We start from the raw sequence: 19,878 nt of genomic DNA, 5'->3' as shown, positions 1-19,878 counted from the left end.
TTCTAAAGGTTTTATTGTTTTAGCTCTTAAATGTAAGTCTTTGATCCATTTTGAGGTAGTGTCTGCATATGGTGTAAGATAAGGGTCATGTGGGTTTTTGGTATGTCTTTTTTCCTCTCTGTAAGATGAGAGGTGTTAAAATGATCCAGAATTGGGCATTGGTTCCTAGATCACTAAGGAACTAGCTATGAGGGTAACTGGTCTCGAGACATGAGAATAGGCTTCAACTTTCTCATCTGTAGACCAAGAATAATATTGCCTCCTGTGGTGGGCGAATAGTGTCCTCCCAAAATTCATGTCCACCGGGAACTGTGGAATGAGATCTCATTTGGAAATCTGATCTTGGCAAATGTAATTAAGTTAAAGATCTCCAGATGAGGTCACACTGGATTTAGCATGGGCTCTAAACCCAGTGACTGGTGTCTTTGTAGGAAGGCGGTGCCAAGACAGAGCCAGAGACTAGAGTCATGCTCCTCTAAGCCAAGGAACACTGAGGATTGCCTGACAGCAACCAGAAGCTGGAAAAGGTGAGGAAGGAGCCTCCCCTAGAGGCTTCGGAGGGAGCACAGTCCTAGTGACCTCTTCATTTTGAAGTTCTTACCTCCAGAACCATGAGAGAATCAATGTGTATTGTTCTCAAGCTATCAAAGTTTGTGGTGATTTATTACAACAGCCACGGGGAGCTAATACCCTCCCTCACAGAAGACTGAGATTAAATATGATCCTACTCATATCACACTGGGCATATCAGCGTCAGACACACAGCCTAAGGCCTCTCAAGAAATTCTCCTTCTCGGGGCACCTGGGTGGCTCAGTGGGTTAGGCCTCTGCCTTCGGCTCAGGTCATGATCTCAGGGTCCTGGGATCAAGCCCTGCGTCGGGCTCTCTGCTCGGTGGGGAGTCTGCTTCCCTTCCTCTCTCTGTCTGCCTCTCTGCCTACGTGTGATCTCTGTCTGTCAAATAAATAAATAAAAATCTTAAAAAAAAAAAAGAACTTCTCCTTCTCGTCTTGGGCTCCACTCACAGCTGTCCACATCCACAACATAACACGGAGCCAGCCACCACCTGGCCGTGTGTGGTCTCCAGGCCGCCAAGGTCTCTGTGACCCCACGGGCTCAAAGAGCAGGTACCCAGTACGTCCATCTCACCAGAGGGAATGAATGGGGTTGGCTGCGCTTGAGTGGGAATGCTGGGCAGGCCACTGACTGGCCAGGTAACCTGGTTAATGCCACTTTTCCTCCCTAAAGATTTGTTGCGTCGTCTGTAAAATGCTGCTACTCTTGGAGTCAGCCCCCTTGGGTTGCCAAGAGGCCTCGACAAGATGACGCAGGTAACCGTGCATCTGGGAACTCAGAACGGCAAGGGACCGCCAAGACAGTCTTGTCCAACCCCCTCACTTCACAGAAGAGAAAGGGACGTCCCAGAAAAGGACAGTGACCTGCCGCAAGCCTCCAAGTGATCTCCTAATACCTCCCCCACAGTATGCCATGCCACAGGTTTTGAACTCTGGGCACCATAGACCTACCCCAAAGGGGCTTCCCCCTGCTCCCCAGAAGCTGCTCCAGGACGGAGTGGGTTTCAAGCAGTCAAGTGAAGAAAGTACTTCAGGCAGGAGACAGGGGTCCGCCATGCCTGCTGCTGCGGACAGATCAAGCAGACTGTTTCTGTGAACAACCAGACAGTAAATATTTTGAGTTTTGTGGGTCACTCAGTCTCTGTCACAACTATTCACTCAACTCTGCCCCAGGAGTACCAAAGCAGTTGTAGACAACAGGTAAATGAACGGGGGTGGCTGTGTGATCTGAAGGTCACATCATTTCACGTGTCACAAAATCCTCTTTCTAGTTTTTCTCAGCCATTCTTAGCTGGCAAGCCACATGAAGACAGACGGTGGGTGGGACTTGGCCCAACCATGGTCTCCATCCGTGGTTCACAGCCTTAGTTGTGCACAAGGGCTTGTCAGTGGAACCCCTAGAAAAACACTAGTGCCTAACCCCACCTCAGGCCAAGCACATGGCAATCTTGCGGAGCAGGGCCTGGAAGGGGCAATTTTAAAAGCTTCCTTGACATCCAGCAATTCAGGTACCAACTGAAGAGAAATGAAAACATATGTCACGCAAAAACTCTCACGTTCACAGAAGCATTAGTCACGAGAGCCCCAAGCTGGAAACAACCCAAACGTCCAGCTATTGATGGATGGAGACACAATGGCATATTATTCGGCCAAAACAGGAACGAGGTTCTAAGCCACGCCACAGCCATGGGGGAGCCTTGAAGACATAGTGCTAAATGAAAGAAGCCAGACACAAAAGGCCACATATTGTAGGATTTTATTTGTATGAAATGTCTCAAAGAGGCCAATCCACAGAGACAGAAGGAGATCAGTGGTTGCCAGGGGCTGGGGGAGGGGAAGTAGGGAGGGGCTGTGCACAGGGAAGGAGTTCCCTTTTGGGGATGACGGAAATATTCTGGAAGTAAATAGTAACAGTGCAACGCCACGAGTGTACTTTGGAAGGGTGAATTTTATGTTCTGTGAGTTTTGCCTCAATTTAAGCAGAATGATTCTTTCACGTCACCAGGGCTGAGAACCGGGACCGGTGGGAGGCAGCAGATTTCAAAGCAGCCAGCCCAGGGCTACGTTGGGGTCCAGCATAGAGGCTGTGGGAGCAGGTGTGCCCCTCGCCCTCCCTGGTTGGCCAGGGGTGGGGGGCGTACATTCTAGTAAGGACCAAGGGATAAACTGGAGCCAGCCAGGGGCAGAAGGGAAGGAAGGTCGCTGTAGACAATGGAAACACAGGGGAACACCTAGAGGCATGAAGCAGGAAGGGGGCCCAGGACAGATCACGTGCATGGACAGGAATCTGGATTTGCTCTGAGTGAGAATAAGGGCCTTGACCGCCAGACTGATGGGTTTTAAGCTAGAGGACATGATCGGATTTACTTTTTTAAGAGGCTCCCCCTGGCTGCTGGGTGGAGAATGGGCCAGAGGGAGCTGTGCAGTGATTCAGGGCCGAGGTGGGTGCACGTATCCAAACACATTTAGATGGCAGGTTTGGGCCCCTAGCACCTGGGAGGTCGGTGGTGCCATTCACGGAGATGCGGACCGCGTCGGGGAGCGGCAGGGTGGTTTTCGGGACAAGAATGAGCAGTTCTTATTTGGACATCGCAACGCCTCTGAAAAAGCGTTAGACAATGCAGAGCAGGCATTTGAAGTTACACGTCTGGGTTCCCAGGAGAAGCAGGGCTAGAAAGGTAAAGGCGGGCGTGATCTGCATGTGAGTGGGAATAAGCTGGCCCAGGGAGAAAGCATAAAGGCAGAAGGGACTGAGACGTGAAAAGATGCTCAACATCACTCATCATGAGGGAAATGCAAATCAAAATCACAATGAGATATCCCCAACCACCAGTAGGAATGGCTAGAATCAACAACCCAAGAAACAGCAAGCGAGCATGTGGAGAAAGGGGAACCCTCTCACACTGCTGACAGGAATGCAAACTGGTGTAGCTGCTGTGGAAAACAGTACAAACATTCCTCAAAAAGTTAAAGATGGAATGACTATATGATCCAGTAATTCCACTACTGGGTATATATCCAAAGAATACGAAAACACTAACTCAATGTTTATTGCAACGGTGTCTACAATAACCGAATTATGGAAGCAGCCTTAGTGCCCATCAATAGATGACTGGATAAAGAAGATGTGACATGGGGCGCCTGGGTGGCTGAGTAGGTTAAGCATCTGCCTTCTGCTCAGGTCATGGTCCCAGGGTCCTGAGATCGAGCCCCACTTCTGGCTCCCTACTCAGAAGGAAGCCTGCTTCCCTCTCTGCCGGCTTCTCCCCCTGCTTGTACTCTCTCTCTCTGAAAAATAAATAATTAAAATCTTAAAAAATAATATGATAACTATTATGAAATATTACTCAGCCATAAAAAAGAATGAAAGCTTGCCATTCGCAACAACGTGGATGGATCTAGAGAGTAGAATGCCAAGTAAAAGAAGTCAGTCAGACAAAGACAAAGACCATATGATTCCACTTATGTGCAATTTAAGAAACAAAACAAATGAGCAAAAAACGAGAGAGAGAGAGAGAGAGGGAGAGAAACCAGAGAACGGACTCTAGGTGTAGAGAACACACTGATGGTTATGAGAGGAGAAGGGGGTGGGGGTGGGTGACATGGGTGAAGGTGAGCGGAGTGATGTGTAGAACTCATACAACACTGTGCGCTAACGACGCTGGAATTAAAATAAAATAGTTCCACAAATTTGAGGAAAACCACTGACTGATTTGGTAAAATAAATACATATTTTTATACCAGCGAGAGAGAGAGAGATAGGACAGCATGAGCGGACACACAGAGGCAGGAAGGAGCACTGAGGTGTGGGGAGCTGGGGGTGCCCCAGTGAGGCTGGAACCCACCGGGGGGGGCCTCGAGTGGATGGGACGGAGACAGTCCAGAGAGGTCATCTGGGGCCAAGTCCAGCAGGGGCTTGAAGGCCAAGCTCACGAGTTTAGACCGGATCCCAGGAAAAATAGGAAGAGGTGACTGGGGGCTTGAGCAAGGGAAGGCTGTGAGCGCCAACTTACGACTTGCAGAAGATTCTTCTTCCCCTAGTGTGAAGAGTGCACCGGACAGTGGGGAAGAAGTGAGGGCCAGATTCAAGACGCTCTTTTTTCTCTTAGAGGTCCTCAGCAGGTCACTTGGGTTGGGTGTCCTTAGAGATGGAGAGAAGGGGGTGCTCTGAGAAGTCTTGAAGTAGAATTGGCAGGTACTCAATCGATACATGATAATCGATTTTTGTTGAAATTCATATAACCAGTTAAAGGCAGATCCACGCGGCTGCCTCAGTTTTTCTCTGCCTCAGTTTACCCATAGCAGGTGATAAAAGTCTGCGAACAGGTTTGATGTTTGCATAGGAGTTCATATGCAACTGCACATACATTAGCACACTACACATGTGCGTGTGTGTGTGTGTGAGTGTGTGTGTGTGTTGCCCTAAAGGGGAGGCAATGCCTGTCAAAAAGCAACAGGAGCTATTTTTTAATGCAATGCTATTACTAGTAAAGGGGTGCTATTTTCCACATTTGTGTTCTGTAACTTCTTCTGGACTGCTTTGATGACATGAAAAGACCTAAAGAGACCACATGTTGGTTTCTGTGGCTTGAGTTTCCGAAGCGCTTCATGGGAAGACTTGACTGGGTAAGTTAAATAAGGTACTCTTCCTTTGCATTTGAGGGGCAAATGTTAAGTCCTATTCCTGCAGAGGTTAGGATTCAGAGTAGAAAATGCTGCCTCGGAAATATTACAGACACATAAGTTATTTTTTGCCAAGTGCTTATGCAAATTTCATATTAACTTGACTGAGCACTAGAAGGAAATTTGCAGAACAGTTTCTCACATTAGGAAAACATGCAGGTATAAGGTTTTGCCCTGCTTGACTTGGCACGCAGGCTTCCAGAAGACGGCTTGGTGTTCTGCATTTAGATTTCCAAAGAAGAGGACTCCTTCTCATGATAATGAGACTTGAAACCAAGTGGTGACCCACTGGCATTTTGCACCTGTCTGTGCTTCCTTCCATATTGTTCTCATCGTGACCATCATTGCCACTATCCTCACTGTCTGGTGCTTGGTGTGGTAAGAAAACACCTCAAACCCCAAATGGGAATTGTAACAAGAATTTAAAACAAACAAACAAACAGAGAGATATGAGATTACTGCTATCTCACGGAAGAATTTGTGGCATAGGATTACAAACTGCTCTGATCAAAGGGTCCCTTCTGGGGGCGAGCGACGCTTCTCCGTGCCTCCGCACCCCATCAGTCGCAGGCTTTTCACTAGAAGGCCAATGCTGGCGTCTGTACGAGGAACGCACTCCTGAGTCTCCTGGAAGAAAGTGATCCATGAAATGCCAGTCTGATCTTGTCACTTTGCAGCCTCACCCCAGCCCCCATTAAAACGACTCAAGGTTCCCAGTTGTGACTGGATACAGTCCGATCTCACCAGCTCTGTGCCTGACCTGATTCCAGCCACCTCAAATTCCCAACGTTGTGCCCTCACTCATTTCCAGGTCTTTCTCTCAGGTTCTCCGCACCCCCGCCCTCACATCCCCTATCTATGCGCACCACGGACTATCTTCCTTGAAGTCGGTTCGACCTTCGCTGTCCAGCTGGGAGGTGCTCCCCTTGCCTGCAACTGCCTGTGTCACATGAAGGTATAATTTCTTGTCATCTGTCTCCTCCCCACAGGCCCCTTGGACTTGCTTTTCTCCCTTGCCCTGAGAACAGGGCCCGGCCTACACACACATCCCCTCCTTACTACAACCACTGCTACCTCCAGCATACATCCCCTGAATCCAGATTCTTCTCTTCAGGGGCATGGCTCCCAGCCGCTCCCTCTAGATAAGGCCAACAGCCATTCTTGTGGACCACTTTCCCTGCCTCTCTGTCATGCTTAAAACCCTTGAGTGGCTTCCCTTTGTTCTCAGGACCAAATCGTTGTCATTAGCATGGCACTCAAGGCTCTGTGTGACCTTGCCTTACTATAAAATCCAGCAGAGGAGAGAATAAGAACACCGTGGAGAGGGAGAGGATACTGAGGGGCAATTGGCTTACAACTCAAAAAAGTGTGAGGGAACATTGTTTGAGAATCCATTTTCTGTTTACACGTGGAGTGTGTTCCAAAAATTTCCTGCCTATCAGGGACCTGGGTGGGCTGAGTATTGCTGGTATAGCTGATGGTTCCCAGACTTGTGAATTTCACTAGCAAGTAGATTTTTCTTTTCCTTTCTTTTTTTTTTTTTTTCTTCTTTCTTTCTCTTCCTTCCTTCCTCCCTCCCTTTCTTTCTTTTCCTTTCTTCCTTCCTCCCTTCTTTTAATTTAGGGACAGATACAGTTGCCAATTTTTTATTTTGCAAAATAACCTCATTAAACCAAACACTACCATCTCTTCGTGAAATAAAGGACTTTTGTGTACCACACAAAAATCCATGATTTCAGAATAAAGGTCAGTACTCTCACTTTTGCTGGGGGGGGGGGGACTTGCCACAACAACCACATTTTTCTTATTTTGCCTGGGACCCCTGAAGACTTGCCTCTGGGGAACTGTTGCAGCCCAGGACGCTCCCCACCCTGCAGTTGCTGCTTGCATTCCCATTGCTATGCAAGGAGTCTTTGTCTGGAAGTCTGCCTGCACCGCGGGGAGCAGGAGTGGAGAGTGTGGCGTCCCTCTCCCAACTGCTATGGAACCAGGCCCCAGAAACCAGTCTGATTTGAGGGATTAAAGCCCAAAGCTGTGGGAGGAGAGAGGATGCTGCCGAAGGGCCTCTGAAGCTATGGGCATAGCTGAGCAGCCTTGGGACCCTGGGCCAAAGGGTGAGCTTGAGTTGGGGCAAAGACTTTGTCCGTGACCCTGCTGGCATGTGAACTCCCTCTCCACTCTGGTGCCCCACAATCAGTGGTGGTGGCGGCGGGGGGCGGGGTTTACCAGGAAATGACACTCCTGCCATGGACAGTGGTGCATCCCAGATGAGTACCTTCAACAGCAAGGAGGGGCTTGTGATAGTGACATACAGCTGTTTTGGAAATTGGAACACATCTCCCTAAGGATATGGTGTGCCGCGGGGGTGGGGGGGCAGAAGGTTGGGAAGTAGCGGAATGACAAGCTAGCCCTCAGAAGCCTACCTCAGGCCAGGGGCAGCCATCCCAGCCCCATCCATGCCTCTCTTACCCCCAGGCCAGCCTCTTGGCCATTGGTCTGGGCACCACTTTCCTGTCTGGGTGAGAGCTGAGGAGAGGTGGGCATTTTGGGAGAGGAGCTTGTCAGGCCACATGGCTTTCCAACTGGTGACAATTTTAAGGAGAGAAGAAGTTCAGGAAGGTACAAAGGGTAGCAGGAGGGTAGAGTCAAGGGGCTGGTATGGAATCCGAGGTGGGCTTGGCCAGGAGTTGGTCCCAGCACCCACGTGCAGTGGTAGCAGGGAGTGTCTGTATGTCTGCACATATGGCACAGGATGGTGGTGCATCGAATCCCAGTTTCTAAGCGTCAAATTTCCTGTATGTGAATCAACTCCACGTTCAACTGCAATGTAGTGGAGTAGCAGCTACCTGACTGAGGGGCTCATCAACTTCTGGGTGGGACCTCAGCCTGGCAGGATCAGGGCCTCCATGCCATCAGCCCTCTGAGACTCACACTAACCTAACTTATAAGAGACTGAGAGACAAACTGGACCCCAGATGAGTCATTATAATAGGGAGAGTTATCTGATATGGTAACTAACCTCAGACACTTGCAGTATTTTGATTAATGGCTTCTTTTTCTTTTTTGAATGAGTGGTTTTTGGCACATGGTAAGCATCATCCTTTTCTGTTGGTTCTGATTCCTAGGTCCTCTCCAGTACTCATCCCCTGCTTGGGAGGAGCACACTCTGAAGTCCCACACCATCACCTGTTAATATTCATCCTTGTCATGGCTCAGTTTACTAGAATGAAGGCTGGCAAAGTTTTTTCTGGAAAGGGATACGTGGTAGATACTGTGACTTTGCAGGGTCCATGGTGTCTATTGCAACTACTCATCTCTGGTTTGGTAGTGCAAAAACAGCCACAGACCATACAGAAATGCATGGGTTTTGGCTATTCCTACAAAACTTCATGGACCCTGACCTTTGCCTTTTGTATTATTTTTCCCATGTCACAAAATAACCTTCTTTTGATCTTTTAAACCACTGAAAAACGCAAAAACCACTCTTAGTTTGCAGGCTGTAGGAACAGGCAGGTGGGCTGGATTTGGCCTTCTACCCTGAGGCAGAGAATAGTTTTGCTGTGTTGTTACATTGTGGCCAGTGGTTTAGCTGGTGGGATCTGGGCAGCTCTACTGCCTGTTTAGCAGGTAAAGTTCCAGTTGGGTGTGACTCTCTACTCCCTGGTGACTGCCTTTTCCTCGCCTCCTCATGCCTCCCCAGTGTGGAGGAGTAGATAGGTGGTAGGGTTTGCCCCTCAGAGGTTGCAGGGACTCTCCAGCCCATGACGTCTGGTGCCCTCCTTGTACAGATGGGGCCACTGAGGCCAAGGCACCAGGGAATGGCCCAGAACACCCCTGAGTTGCTGGGAAAGTTGGGGCCATACTTGCAGCCTGGAATTCACGGCTCAACTTCGCAGTAACCATATTTCTTTAGGTGTTCCAGGACTAAGTTCCAGGACTAACAAGACCGCTTCTGTGCTCACTCTGTCTCAGGTCTCGCACTTTTCACCATATCAGTTAATCCTCCACACAACCTTATTGGCTCCAGCCATGATCTCAACCCTCTCCGGCTCCAAAGCCCATGCTCTTAGCCATGCACTCACTGGGGTTCCTAGGGGTCCTCCTGCCTCTTTGACACTGTGGGCACTGTAGCTGTTTAACTCCCCCAAATTCAGAGAACCTTCATTTTACTCCTTTTCCCTTATTAATTATTGAGGTGATACATGAAGTTGTGAGAAATACAAAATAGGGGTAAAATGCCCGAACTATGCCGCGTATATAGTGTGTGTTCAGTAAGGACTAGCTATTTCCGTTAACGCTCCAGCTAGTTAGTGTCACAGGATAAGTACTGCCTGAAAATTAAGGTATTAACTCACTCTTTATACGTTTTGCTTTGCCAGCCGCAGGATTCAGAGCGCCGGCCGGCAGGGGCAGGCTCGACGCCGCCGCTCTGCCACTCCGGAGAGAAGTGGGGCTCACTCTTTGTCCTGGAAAGCCGGCTGCAGCTGGAGCCCTTCTTGAGGGTGCTCACATCAAAGGCTGCGGCGGGCATTCTGTTGTTGAAGGCAGTGTTGGAATCTGATTTCGCCCAGCCCCGAAGATGGTCTCGGTTTGCGAGGCTTTATGGGAAAGGACTGCAGCGCATCTGTCGATCACCGAGTACAGAGGCGCTGCAGATGTGAACTTGCGCTTTCAGCGCAATCGTCAAAGCCTGCGGGGAGCTGACCCCGTCTCTCCCACTCATCCTCCCTCCCAACCCCCGGGTCTTCGGCGCTGCGGCTCCAAGGTCGCACGCCCCCCCACCCCCAGCGTGCCCGGGCGCCCCCGCCCTTGGACTCATTTCCTCGAGACGTGCCGCTGTTTGCCAACAGCGGGCTGCCACGAAAACGGCTCTTTTCTTTCATCTCCGGACGGGGTTGCCCTACAGTTTCCCGCAGGGATCGGCGAGGGGCCGGGCAGCCAGCCCAGTGAAGAGCGACCTCAGCCCCAGCGACTGGGGCTAGAGCACGGGTGCTGAGTCCCGGGGCCGCAGCTGGAGGGGCTCCCAGGGAACAGCCTTTTACCGGGAGGACGCCAAGTCCAGAAGGGGAAGAGCCCTGTCCAAGGTCACCCGGCTGGCACAGCGCACCTGCCGTGTGCTCCGGGCCGGGAGGAGTCTGGCGCGCCGAGTGGAAATCCCCGCACGCCCTGGCCGCCCGCGCCTCCGGCTCCTCTGCCCCTGTGGACACATTGCTTCGGGCCCGCAGGCGCGCCTCCGGAGCACCGGGGGTGGAGTGGCCCGCGGGCAACCCGCCACGCGCGGGCTCTCGCCCCAACGAAGGCCGCCCCACCCTCTGGGAGCCACGGGCCCCGCCCCTCGCTCAGCGATCCCGCCCCCGGGGCGGCAGGCTAGCTCCGCCCCTCGCGCCACAGTCGCAGTCCCGCCCCACCTCGCCGGGCCCCGGCCGGGCGCGCCCCGAGCGCGCCCCCGGCGCCAGCGCCTGTGCGCCAGCGCTTGTGCCCCTCCTCCGCCCTCCCGGGGCTGGGCCGCGCGCGCCGGCTCTGGGCGGGGCCCCGCCGTGGCGGCGGGACTCCTCCCCCTGCGACTCCTCCTCCTCCTCCTCGGTCCCAGCGCCTTCCCGGCCTCCCGGCCTCCCTGACCTCCCCCTCCGGCGCTCTCGCGCTCACTGCGCTCCTCCGGCGCCTCTCCGCCCGCGCTCCCAGCCATGGTGGTCTGGCGCTCGGCTTTCCTCATCTGCCTCGCTTTCTCCTTGGCCACTCTGGTCCAAAGAGGTAAGGCGGGCGGGGGGCGCGCGGGGACCCCGCCCTGTGGGCCGCAGGGCGGGAGCTCGGCGCCCCGCGGCCCCGTGCTGCGCATGAGCGGCCCGGCCCCCGCCTCGCGGGCCTGCGGCGGACGCTGCGGGCAGGTGGGCGGGGCTGTGCGGGGCTATGGGGGTGCGAACCCCGGGCCCGCGGGGACTCTGACCTTGCCGCGATCCGTGTGGTCGGAGATGGGGGACCGAGCTAGAAACAGCGGAATAAAAATCCCATTTACAATCCTGCACAAGGTGTCACCACTGGTGACACCAGCTGTCCCCAGGAGATTGCCGCTGGGAAAACCTTGAAGAGAGCGCACTCATTCCCTTGAGCGGGGCCTCTCAAAATGTGTTTCGAGGCCACCTACCGCAGAAGCACCTGGGGAGCTTCCTGGGCGCATTCTTACCCCCTTTTGTCAGGATCTCTGCGGGGACGGGATGGTGGGGGGCAGCGATCTGCTGTAAGTCTGACCAGCTCCCCAGGTGCTTCTGATGCCCGGGGTGGGGGGTAGGGAGCATGGGCGACTTTTGCCAAGGAGGTGGAGTGAGAAATGCTGTTGAACCAAGGGAGCAAGTTTCCTAAACCCTCAGTACTCGGACTGTGGTCCAGGGCCTTCATAGGCATCACCTGAGACTTGTTGGGAATGCAGCATCTCAGACCCCGCCCCAGACCGACTGAGTCAGATTCTGCATTTTAAGCAGATCTCTGGGTAATTCGCAGGCACATTTAAGTTTGAGAAGCATCTTAGGATAAATGCAGTGCGTGGTTAAAAATAGGCCCTCCGACGTGTACAGACAGAATCTTCTCACACTTATTTATATCCCGTCTCCACATCAGAAAGAGGTTTGAGGAAAACGCTGCAGTTGAACACAGAGTTATGCTCTGAGCTCCCTGACGAGGAAGGCAAATTCAGCTCGTGAAAAACATGAGCTCAGCAAAAACAAAACTTTGTCCTCGTGTTAGGTTCTAGTGAGATTTATGTTACTTATGGGGAACACTGGAAAACAGTAGGCAGTCTCAGGCAGTTTTGCAAAAGATGTGGAAATGTTTCTCATGTGGGCAGCCCTTCTGGACTTGCTACAAGAAGAGCCATTCAGTATTCTGCAAAGGTGTCAGGCTCTGTTCCAGACACAGATGATGCAGCAGCGAACAAGACTAAGACTGTCTCTTCATGGACCTAATGTCCGGGTGTTGGGGGGGGGGGGGTAGAAGACAAACAATGTCACAGTCTCCGTAATACATTGTCAGTGCCATGAAGGAAGATAAAACAAGTTACAGGGCGGTTGAATTTTCCGTTTCATTTTGCTTCTTGGGGGTTAACATTTTAATTTTGTTATGATGCATTTGTGGGAAAAAGTCTGGTCACTTGATTGGCTCACGTTGAAAGTGGAAGTGCAGAAAAGTTAGAAAAATGACATTCCCTTCAAGGATACCTTCTGGAAGTCTTCACCATGGTATGCACATTGACAAGGGGAGGAAGGGAAATCAGCAGGTCTCGATTTTCGCCATCACAGGTTATACTACATGCTTTAGGAGGTGGCAGAGGAAATTGAACCAGTGTAACCATTTTACAGATGAAATGGAGGCCCAGGGAAGAGGGAGGTAACTTGCCTCAGGTGGCAGAGCTAAGATTTGACCCCAGGCTTGTCTGATTGCACAGTCCTGCTTCTAAGCACCTGGAGGCCGCGCTCCTGCCTTGGGAATGTTCTCTGAACCTTGCCTGGTTTGCTTGGCCCTATTATGCGCAACAACAAAGGCATCTTGAGGGGAACGGGAGTGTGCGAGGCACCTCACAAAGCTTGGTGGTTATAGTTGCCTCAACAGTTTTGCTGGTTAGATATTAGCGCGGGGACCCTGGTCACATAGCTTGGAAGAGATTGAGCCAGGATCCCACCCGGATAAGACGACTACTTAGTGATCTTCTTGATTGTAATTCAGAGAACTGAACCGGAGGAAGCTTTTGCTTCCAGGTGGGGAACTTGCTTTGTGGCTCTTTTGTGCAAAACAACATGACAAATACGGGCTTTGAATTGCGGCTGCTCTGGGAGTCTGGACAGTTGCAGTTTGAGAGCTGCCTCTCTTGGAGCCTCACAGTGGTGGAGTGGGTGGGCCTGTGCAAGAGCCATTTTATTTATACCTGGTCCCAGTCCTCAGTAGTGACCTGTGACCAAGAAAGACCAGCAGCCCTCAGCACACAGAACTCGAAGCATGATTCATGAAATCCCCTCGGGCTCTGGCAAGTTGAGACAGGCTTCAGGCTTCCAGGAGTTTAAAAGCGTGGTTACCAAGTCATCCCTGTTCTAATTTGGGAGGGCTTTTTAGTCCAGTGTGTATTTTACTAGTTCTGAAAAAAATCCTCTGATGACAAGTATGGTGCCTGAATTCACCTACAGAAATAGGAAGCTGATCTCTTGTGCAGTGAGGAGAGGAGTCTCCAGTGGTGCAGGTGGGCGGTAATGATAATAAAGTTTCCATTTCCTGAGTGTCTTGCAGGCACCGGGCCTTCAGTGCGCCACCCACAGGGACCCCTCATAACCACCCGGAAGGGTTGGCACCCTGACCCATCTCCTTTTCTCATGTCCTTTATGGGCACTCACATATGACCTTGAAAAGTAACTTGGTGGTGGGGCGCCTGGGTGGTTCAGTTGGTTGAGAATCCAGCTCTTGATTTCGGCTCAGGTTGTGATCTCAGGGTTGTGAGATGGGGCCCCGCGTTGGGTCCCACACTTAGTGTGGAATCATCTTGGGATTCTCTCCCCTTCTGCCCCTTCCCCCAAGCTTGTGCGTGTATGTGCGCATGCTCTCTCTCTGAAATAAATAAATAAAATCTTAAAAAAAAAGTAACTTTGTGGTAACCCATTTCTCAGATGAAAAATGAGCAGCCCAGCGAGCTTTAGGACTCGAACTCAGGGTTCACAAATGTAGATGCCTCCAGGGATGGGGCAGGTCACAGACATATGGAAAGTAGCCGAGAATAAGGGTGACGAATGTGTGGGCAAGCCACTGGCTGCTGAGTACCTGCCCCCTTAAAGAGAAGGAGCCCAGCTGGCGGTGGGAGAGTGCAGGCTTTGGAGCAAGCTTGGCCAGCGCTCCTAGGAGTGAGTCATTTAATTGCTGTGTGCTTCAGTGTCCTCATTTGTATAATGGGGATAACCACAACATCCACTTCATGGGGTTGTTTGGAGGACTGAATACAGATGGATGCCCCAGTGACCTCTGTTAGTAATTATTATTCACGCTACCTAAAACATTCCAAGCCACGTTTTAAAATTTAAAAATACACAGTGCAGACCTAGAAAATAATATGCGAAGTGAAAGAAGCCAGACACAAAAGCCCACATATTATCCCATTTATATGAAATGTCCAGAGTCGGCAAATCCACAGGGACAAAACAGTAGATGAGTGAGTGGTCACCAGAGGCTAGGGGTTGGGGGTGGGGAACTGAGGAACAAGGAGGGATTGATGAGTGAGTGCAGTTTCCTTTTGGGCTGATGAAAATGTTCTGGAACTAGATAGAGGTGATGGTTGCACAAGTTTGTGAATGTTCTAAGAACCATTCAGTTGTAGGGTGCGCTGTACGGTGCATGACTTATACCTCCATTTAGTAAAAATTCGCTGTAGTTCAAGCAAAACAAATGAGAGTCGGGGCAGCGTGTGGTCCCTGGGTTGGGGTTGGTCGGGAGGGGAGAGAGGAGAGCAGAGGGGGTGCCACGTGCCGGGGGCCCTGAGAGGCGAGGCTGGGGTCCCGGCAGAAGCCCCGCGGGGGGCCTACTCTGGATACTGGGTATGAGCCAACCAGGCCACAGGGGCACGTACAGGCTTGGCCCAGAGCTGCGTCACCCCCGAGTGTACAGGGCAGTCATTGCCCTGGACTGACAGGGTCTGGGGACGGTTGGCCTTTTAGTGTCACATGTTTTGATTGGTTTTCGGTCCCTTCCTTGCTGTCACAGGTCACATCCCCCCCCTTCTGTCATTTTGGACACGAGGGAGCTCCAACATGTTTATTTAACCCCTCCCCCCAACAATGCCCTGAGAGCCAGCCTCTGGCCTCTGCAGGGACTGAGGAAGGGGCTGAAGCTATTTCCAGTAGAGATGGGGATCCAGTAGATCCCTCTCTCTCCAATAGAGAGAGGAGGCCTTTTGGCTGCTCAGAGGGGCTTGTGGGGAGGAGCCGGTTTGGGTTCTGGTGAGTTCAGGAAAGAGACCTTCCAGGTGCACTGAGTTTCTAGGCTCTTCCACCACCTGGTGTTGGTGCTTTTCCTGCTGTGTGTCCACCCCTCCTCTTCGCCCTTGGCATGTAATCCTCTGCTGATCTCCGTGTGCTTGGAGAGGCTTGGCCGCAGGGGGTCCTGTCTCCCAGCCCAGGCTCTGCTCTGCCTGAGTCTTGCTCGCAAGTCCCCTGATCGGTCAGCCTTGGTTTGCCTCTAAAAGCTTAAAGTCATCCTAAATGTGTCCTAACCAAAACGTGTGGGAACTGCGTGGACGAAAGTAGGAGAGGCGGAGCTGTGCTAGGCTCCCACGGAGGGCCATGCCCTGATCTCTGGCACCTGTGGCTGTCCGGTTCCGAGTAAGGGAGAGTTGTGGCAGCTCATCAGCGGCGACTGAGTGAGATTCCCCTGGGTATCGTGGCCAGCTGGAAGACAGGGATCCTTTAACTAGGGAGGATAGAGGCAAAGGCGCTAGAGCGAGTCAGCGGAGAGCGACGTGATAGAAGATTTGACCCAAAGACGGAGGGGCCAGGAGCCAAGAGATGTACACACACCCTTGAGAAGCCGGAAAAGGGGGTGGACTCTCCTGAGAGCTTCCAGAAGGAGCACAGTCCTGCTGACACCTTGCTTGTAGCCCAGTGAGACCTGTGTTGGACTTCTAACCTCCAGAACTAGAAGATTTAAAAAAAAAAAAGTGTTTTAAATCTGTTGAAATTTGTTGTAGCAGCAACAGCAACCAACAGAAAAACGAAGGGGTAGCTACTAGCCTGCTCTTCATCCATTGAAAAAACTAGCTTGTGAGGTTTCCTTATATCGTTCTGATTTGCAGCCTTAAGTCAATCCCCACTGTGCACTGAGGGATTGCGGGGTGTTCTGGGTGTGCCAGTGGGTGCTAAGAATCTCCTCCAAGGGCCTGGGGGGACAGCTACATTCCTTAGGCTCGGGTTTGGTGTTTTAAAAACTGCTTCATGAGGCAACTGGAGCGGGGGCTGCCGTGCCCAGAGGCCTTTTCCGTCTCCCCAGTCCTGAGGGCTGCTTGAAGCAGAGTGCGGTCTGGGCCCCCAGGACAGACAGAGGGTTTCTTTCTTTCTTTCTTTCTTTCTTTCTTTCTTTCTTTCTTTCTTTCTTTCTTTCTTTCTTTTTAAAGATTTTATTTTATTTATTTGTCAGAGAGAGAGCGAGCGAGCACCCGCAGACAGAATGGCAGGCAGAGGCAGAGACAGAAGCAGGCTCCCTGCCGAGCAAGGAGCCCGATTTGGGATCCGGCTGATCAGGATCATGACCTGAGCTGAAGGCAGCTGCTTAACAAACCGAGCCACCCAGGCGTCCCCAGACAGAGGGTTTCGATCTGGCTGGGCCACTGGGCCATGCCTGCCCCTTTGCTGAGGAGGAGGGAGCCGCCAGCTCTCCTTTCTCACCGCCCCTGCCAGCCCGGGCTTCCGCTAATTGTGCTGTTCCCCCACTCCCCGGGCAGGTGGAGAAAGAGGACCAGAGCGGAACGGATGCTCTTGGACCACGCCAGCCCCGGCCAGTTTTGAGCTCCGTTTTGCAGAACCCTCTGACTCCTTAGGAGCAGCTTTAAAACCAACCAAAATACTTGGAGAACTCTGGTTTCCTTTTTTTTTTTTTTTTTTAAAGATTTTATTTGTTTATTTGACAAACCTGAGATCGCAAGTAGGCAGAGAGGCGGGAGCGGTGGGGGGTGGGGTGGGACAATCAAGCTCCCTGCTGAGCAGAGAGCCCCATGTGGAGATCCTTCCCAGGACCCTGAGATCATGACCTGAGCTGAGGGCAGAGGCTTTAACCCACTGAGCCACCCAGGCGCCCCTGTGGTTGATTTCTGCCGAGAGCGGTGCCCCTGCTCAGTGAACATCTGTTTAAAGGAGAGGCTAGACGACATCTGGCTGGCAGTGCCAGGTGGTTCATTTGGAATTGCTTTCCAAGTTAGAGACGGTCCCCTCAGCGGGAAATACTGTTGCAGTGTGGAATTCATTACCACCAAAATAGTGCCCAGGCATGGGCTCATTTTGACATTCTTCTTTTCATTTTTATTGCTGCTTCAGCTAGCCTGGGGTGACGGAATTAACACAGCGCCTGCGTTCCAGTGTGGCCCCACGTTTGCTGGCGACATTTGCCTTATCTGCACCAGCAGGCTGCTGATCTCTGCTTTTGTCGGCCCCGCAGAATTGTGGGGAGTAGCCAAGTCATTGCGAACGCAAACAGGTGGTGTGTGGTCAAGGTATTAGGAAAGTTAGGTTCCCCAGACAGGCGGAGAAGGATAAGAGGCTGCCTGCCTAAGGGGGTTCTATAAGAATTCATGAATTCATGAGCAGGGCCCAGCATCCGAATGAGCAGAAACAGCTCTAATTTAGGGGCTCTTTATAGCCCTTTGGCTGCCTACAGAGTTCTGGCTGTTTGACAGGAGCGATTGCTTTTTTACTTTTCATCATTCATTCATTTGGCTCCGCACGCCAGCTTGAAATGTAAGAATCCAAAGCAGTGCCTAAAAACAAACAAACAGAAACCACGTTTTCATCTTCCGTTCATCACCTACAGTATAGCACGTGGGCTTGTAGTTTGAGGCTCCCGTTCATTTCTTCCCAACACTTAGCTTCCCACCCCTCCCCTGAACGTGCCCCTGGCCAGGGTCAGCAGTGGGTTCCTGTTGCTAAACCTGAGGGACACCTGCTACCCTCTGATCACCCCTCCCCCGTGAAGCACTTGTCCCCTCTCTGAGGGCTTGTCCCCTCTCTGAGCTCTGGGCCTGGGGGAACACCTCTGATGGCATCCTTGGTGGCCTTTTTTATTGCTTTGTTTTTTTAAAAGATTTTTATTTATTTATTTGACAGATCACAAGTAGGCAGAGAGGCAGGCAGAGAGAGAGAGGAGGAAGCAGGCTCCCCACCGAGCAGAGAGCCCGATGTGGGGCTGGATCCCAGGACCCTGGGATCATGACCTGAGCCGAAGACCGAGGCTTTAACCCACTGAGCCACCCAGGCACCCCCTTGGTGGACTTTTTAACCTACACTTGCTTCCCAGATGCTTTTACCAGCTTCGTGGCTTGAAATTAAATTCCGTCTGTGTGCTTGTGATTCTTCGGTTTCTATCCCCAGCTGTGATAGCTCTTGGCCTCCAGGCGCATTCAGCATCTCTGAGGTGGCCGGGGCACTGCTAGTGTTTAGGTTACTGAAGTCCTTCCAGTTCAGGTCACGCCACCCAGCAATGGAATCCTGGCCCTTCCCCTGGCATCCCCGGACCTCCCCATCCTTTCCCCAAATCTGGCAAGCCTGGGGTTCATGCCCTGTGCAGCTGTGTTAAATTCTTTTGACTATTACCCCTGCGAATAGGCATCTCAGAAGGGCCCACGTGCGTACGTGAACTTCTGCTCATCCCCTCCAGCCTTCTCCCACCTGAGTGACTGGCAGCCCCGTCCTGCTGGTGACTCTGGCCGCTCCTCCAGGGAGGAGAACCCCACGTCTGATCTGTCTGCAGACTAGGCCGTGATCACCCTCAGAATGCTTCTGACTCCCTCCTCTTCTCCCCTCTTCCCTGGCTCCCTGTCTTAGCTGGGCACCATTCCTCCTCTTGGGAGCCCCTGGCAGTGACCTCCCGATGGGTGCTCTAGAGTCCACTCCTGCCCCCTACAGTTCAGTCTCTACCCCGCAGCCAGGTGACCTAGACACCTGAGTGCTCTTGTCCCTCTGCCCAGAACCCTCTGATGGCTTTGAATTGTAACGAAAATAAAGTGCAGACCCTTACTGTGGCCTCCAAGTCCCAACGGAGTGGGGCCACCTTGTTCTCTGGCCTCATCTCCCACCGCTGCCCAGGGCTGGCCTCTAGTGGGCCCTAGTACTTCTCCCCAAGTAGGTGCGTGTCCTCTCCCTCCCTGCCTCTCGGACGCCCCCACCTTAGGCCGTCCCTGGCCCCCCCACCTGAACTGGGCAGAATACCCCTCTGTCTCCAGCCGGCTTGAGTTTGGTATTTTCTGCCTGCTGCCTTGCCCACTGTCTTGTCTCTGCCACTAGACTTTTGCTCCATGAGGAAGAGGACTTGGTTTTTGTCTGCTTTGTCACTAGTATCTAGAACGATCCCTGGCACAAGGACTGTTGCTTGCACACAGCAACTGAACCTGTAATTAAAGGGCTATTTGCAGAATCTGGGCCACATTAGGGGAGACCAACAAAGGGTGATGAAGCAACATGGGGAATGTTTTCCATCAGGGACTTCAAGCGGGGGAGGGGATCCTGGCGTCCTGGGTAGTTAGGGCTGGAGGAGCTGGATAGGCCTCCTGCTGGGCGGAGCTCAGACAGTAACCATGGCAAATATTCCCCCAGCCCACCTCCAGTCCTTGATCTGCCTCCCGTGACTAAACCCATGGGTCCTGAACTGTGTACGCAGGCGCGCTGGGGCACGGCCGTGAACTCGGGGTGATGCTGTAGATGGTTTTAAGTTTTGAGGCACACGCATCAGTGTGTGTCAGATCCCACACTAGCCACCACTTTAAATTGGTCAGAACTAAGTAAACAGCTGTTAGGTGTTTCTTTGGGTCTAGGGGTGCTGTGTTCTAGAAGACACATTAGAAGATCGTCAGCCCCTTTCTTACCAGGCTGAAAGCTGTAAGCTCCTCGAAGGCAGGT

General features: G+C 52.1%; 1 protein-coding gene across 6 annotated transcripts in view; it reads left to right on the top strand.

The window, feature by feature from the left end:
• Positions 1–10,910: 10,910 nt before the first annotated feature.
• CD99L2 (CD99 molecule like 2) overlaps positions 10,911–19,878 on the top strand; it is a 91,145-nt gene continuing 82,177 nt past the window's right edge. For all 6 annotated transcript variants that reach the window (XM_032331060.1, XM_032331064.1, XM_032331063.1 and 3 more), the window contains exon 1: positions 10,911–11,008. In XM_032331060.1, coding sequence (XP_032186951.1) covers positions 10,942–11,008 — 67 coding nt within the window. In that variant the 5' untranslated portion in view covers positions 10,911–10,941. The remainder of the gene's footprint in view (positions 11,009–19,878) is intronic.

The sequence above is a fragment of the Mustela erminea genome, chromosome X (genome assembly GCF_009829155.1).
Source record: "Mustela erminea isolate mMusErm1 chromosome X, mMusErm1.Pri, whole genome shotgun sequence".
NCBI lineage: Eukaryota > Metazoa > Chordata > Mammalia > Carnivora > Mustelidae > Mustela > Mustela erminea.
The sequence above is the reverse complement of the archived record's forward strand: the minus strand, read 5'-3'. Positions and strand labels throughout refer to the sequence as shown.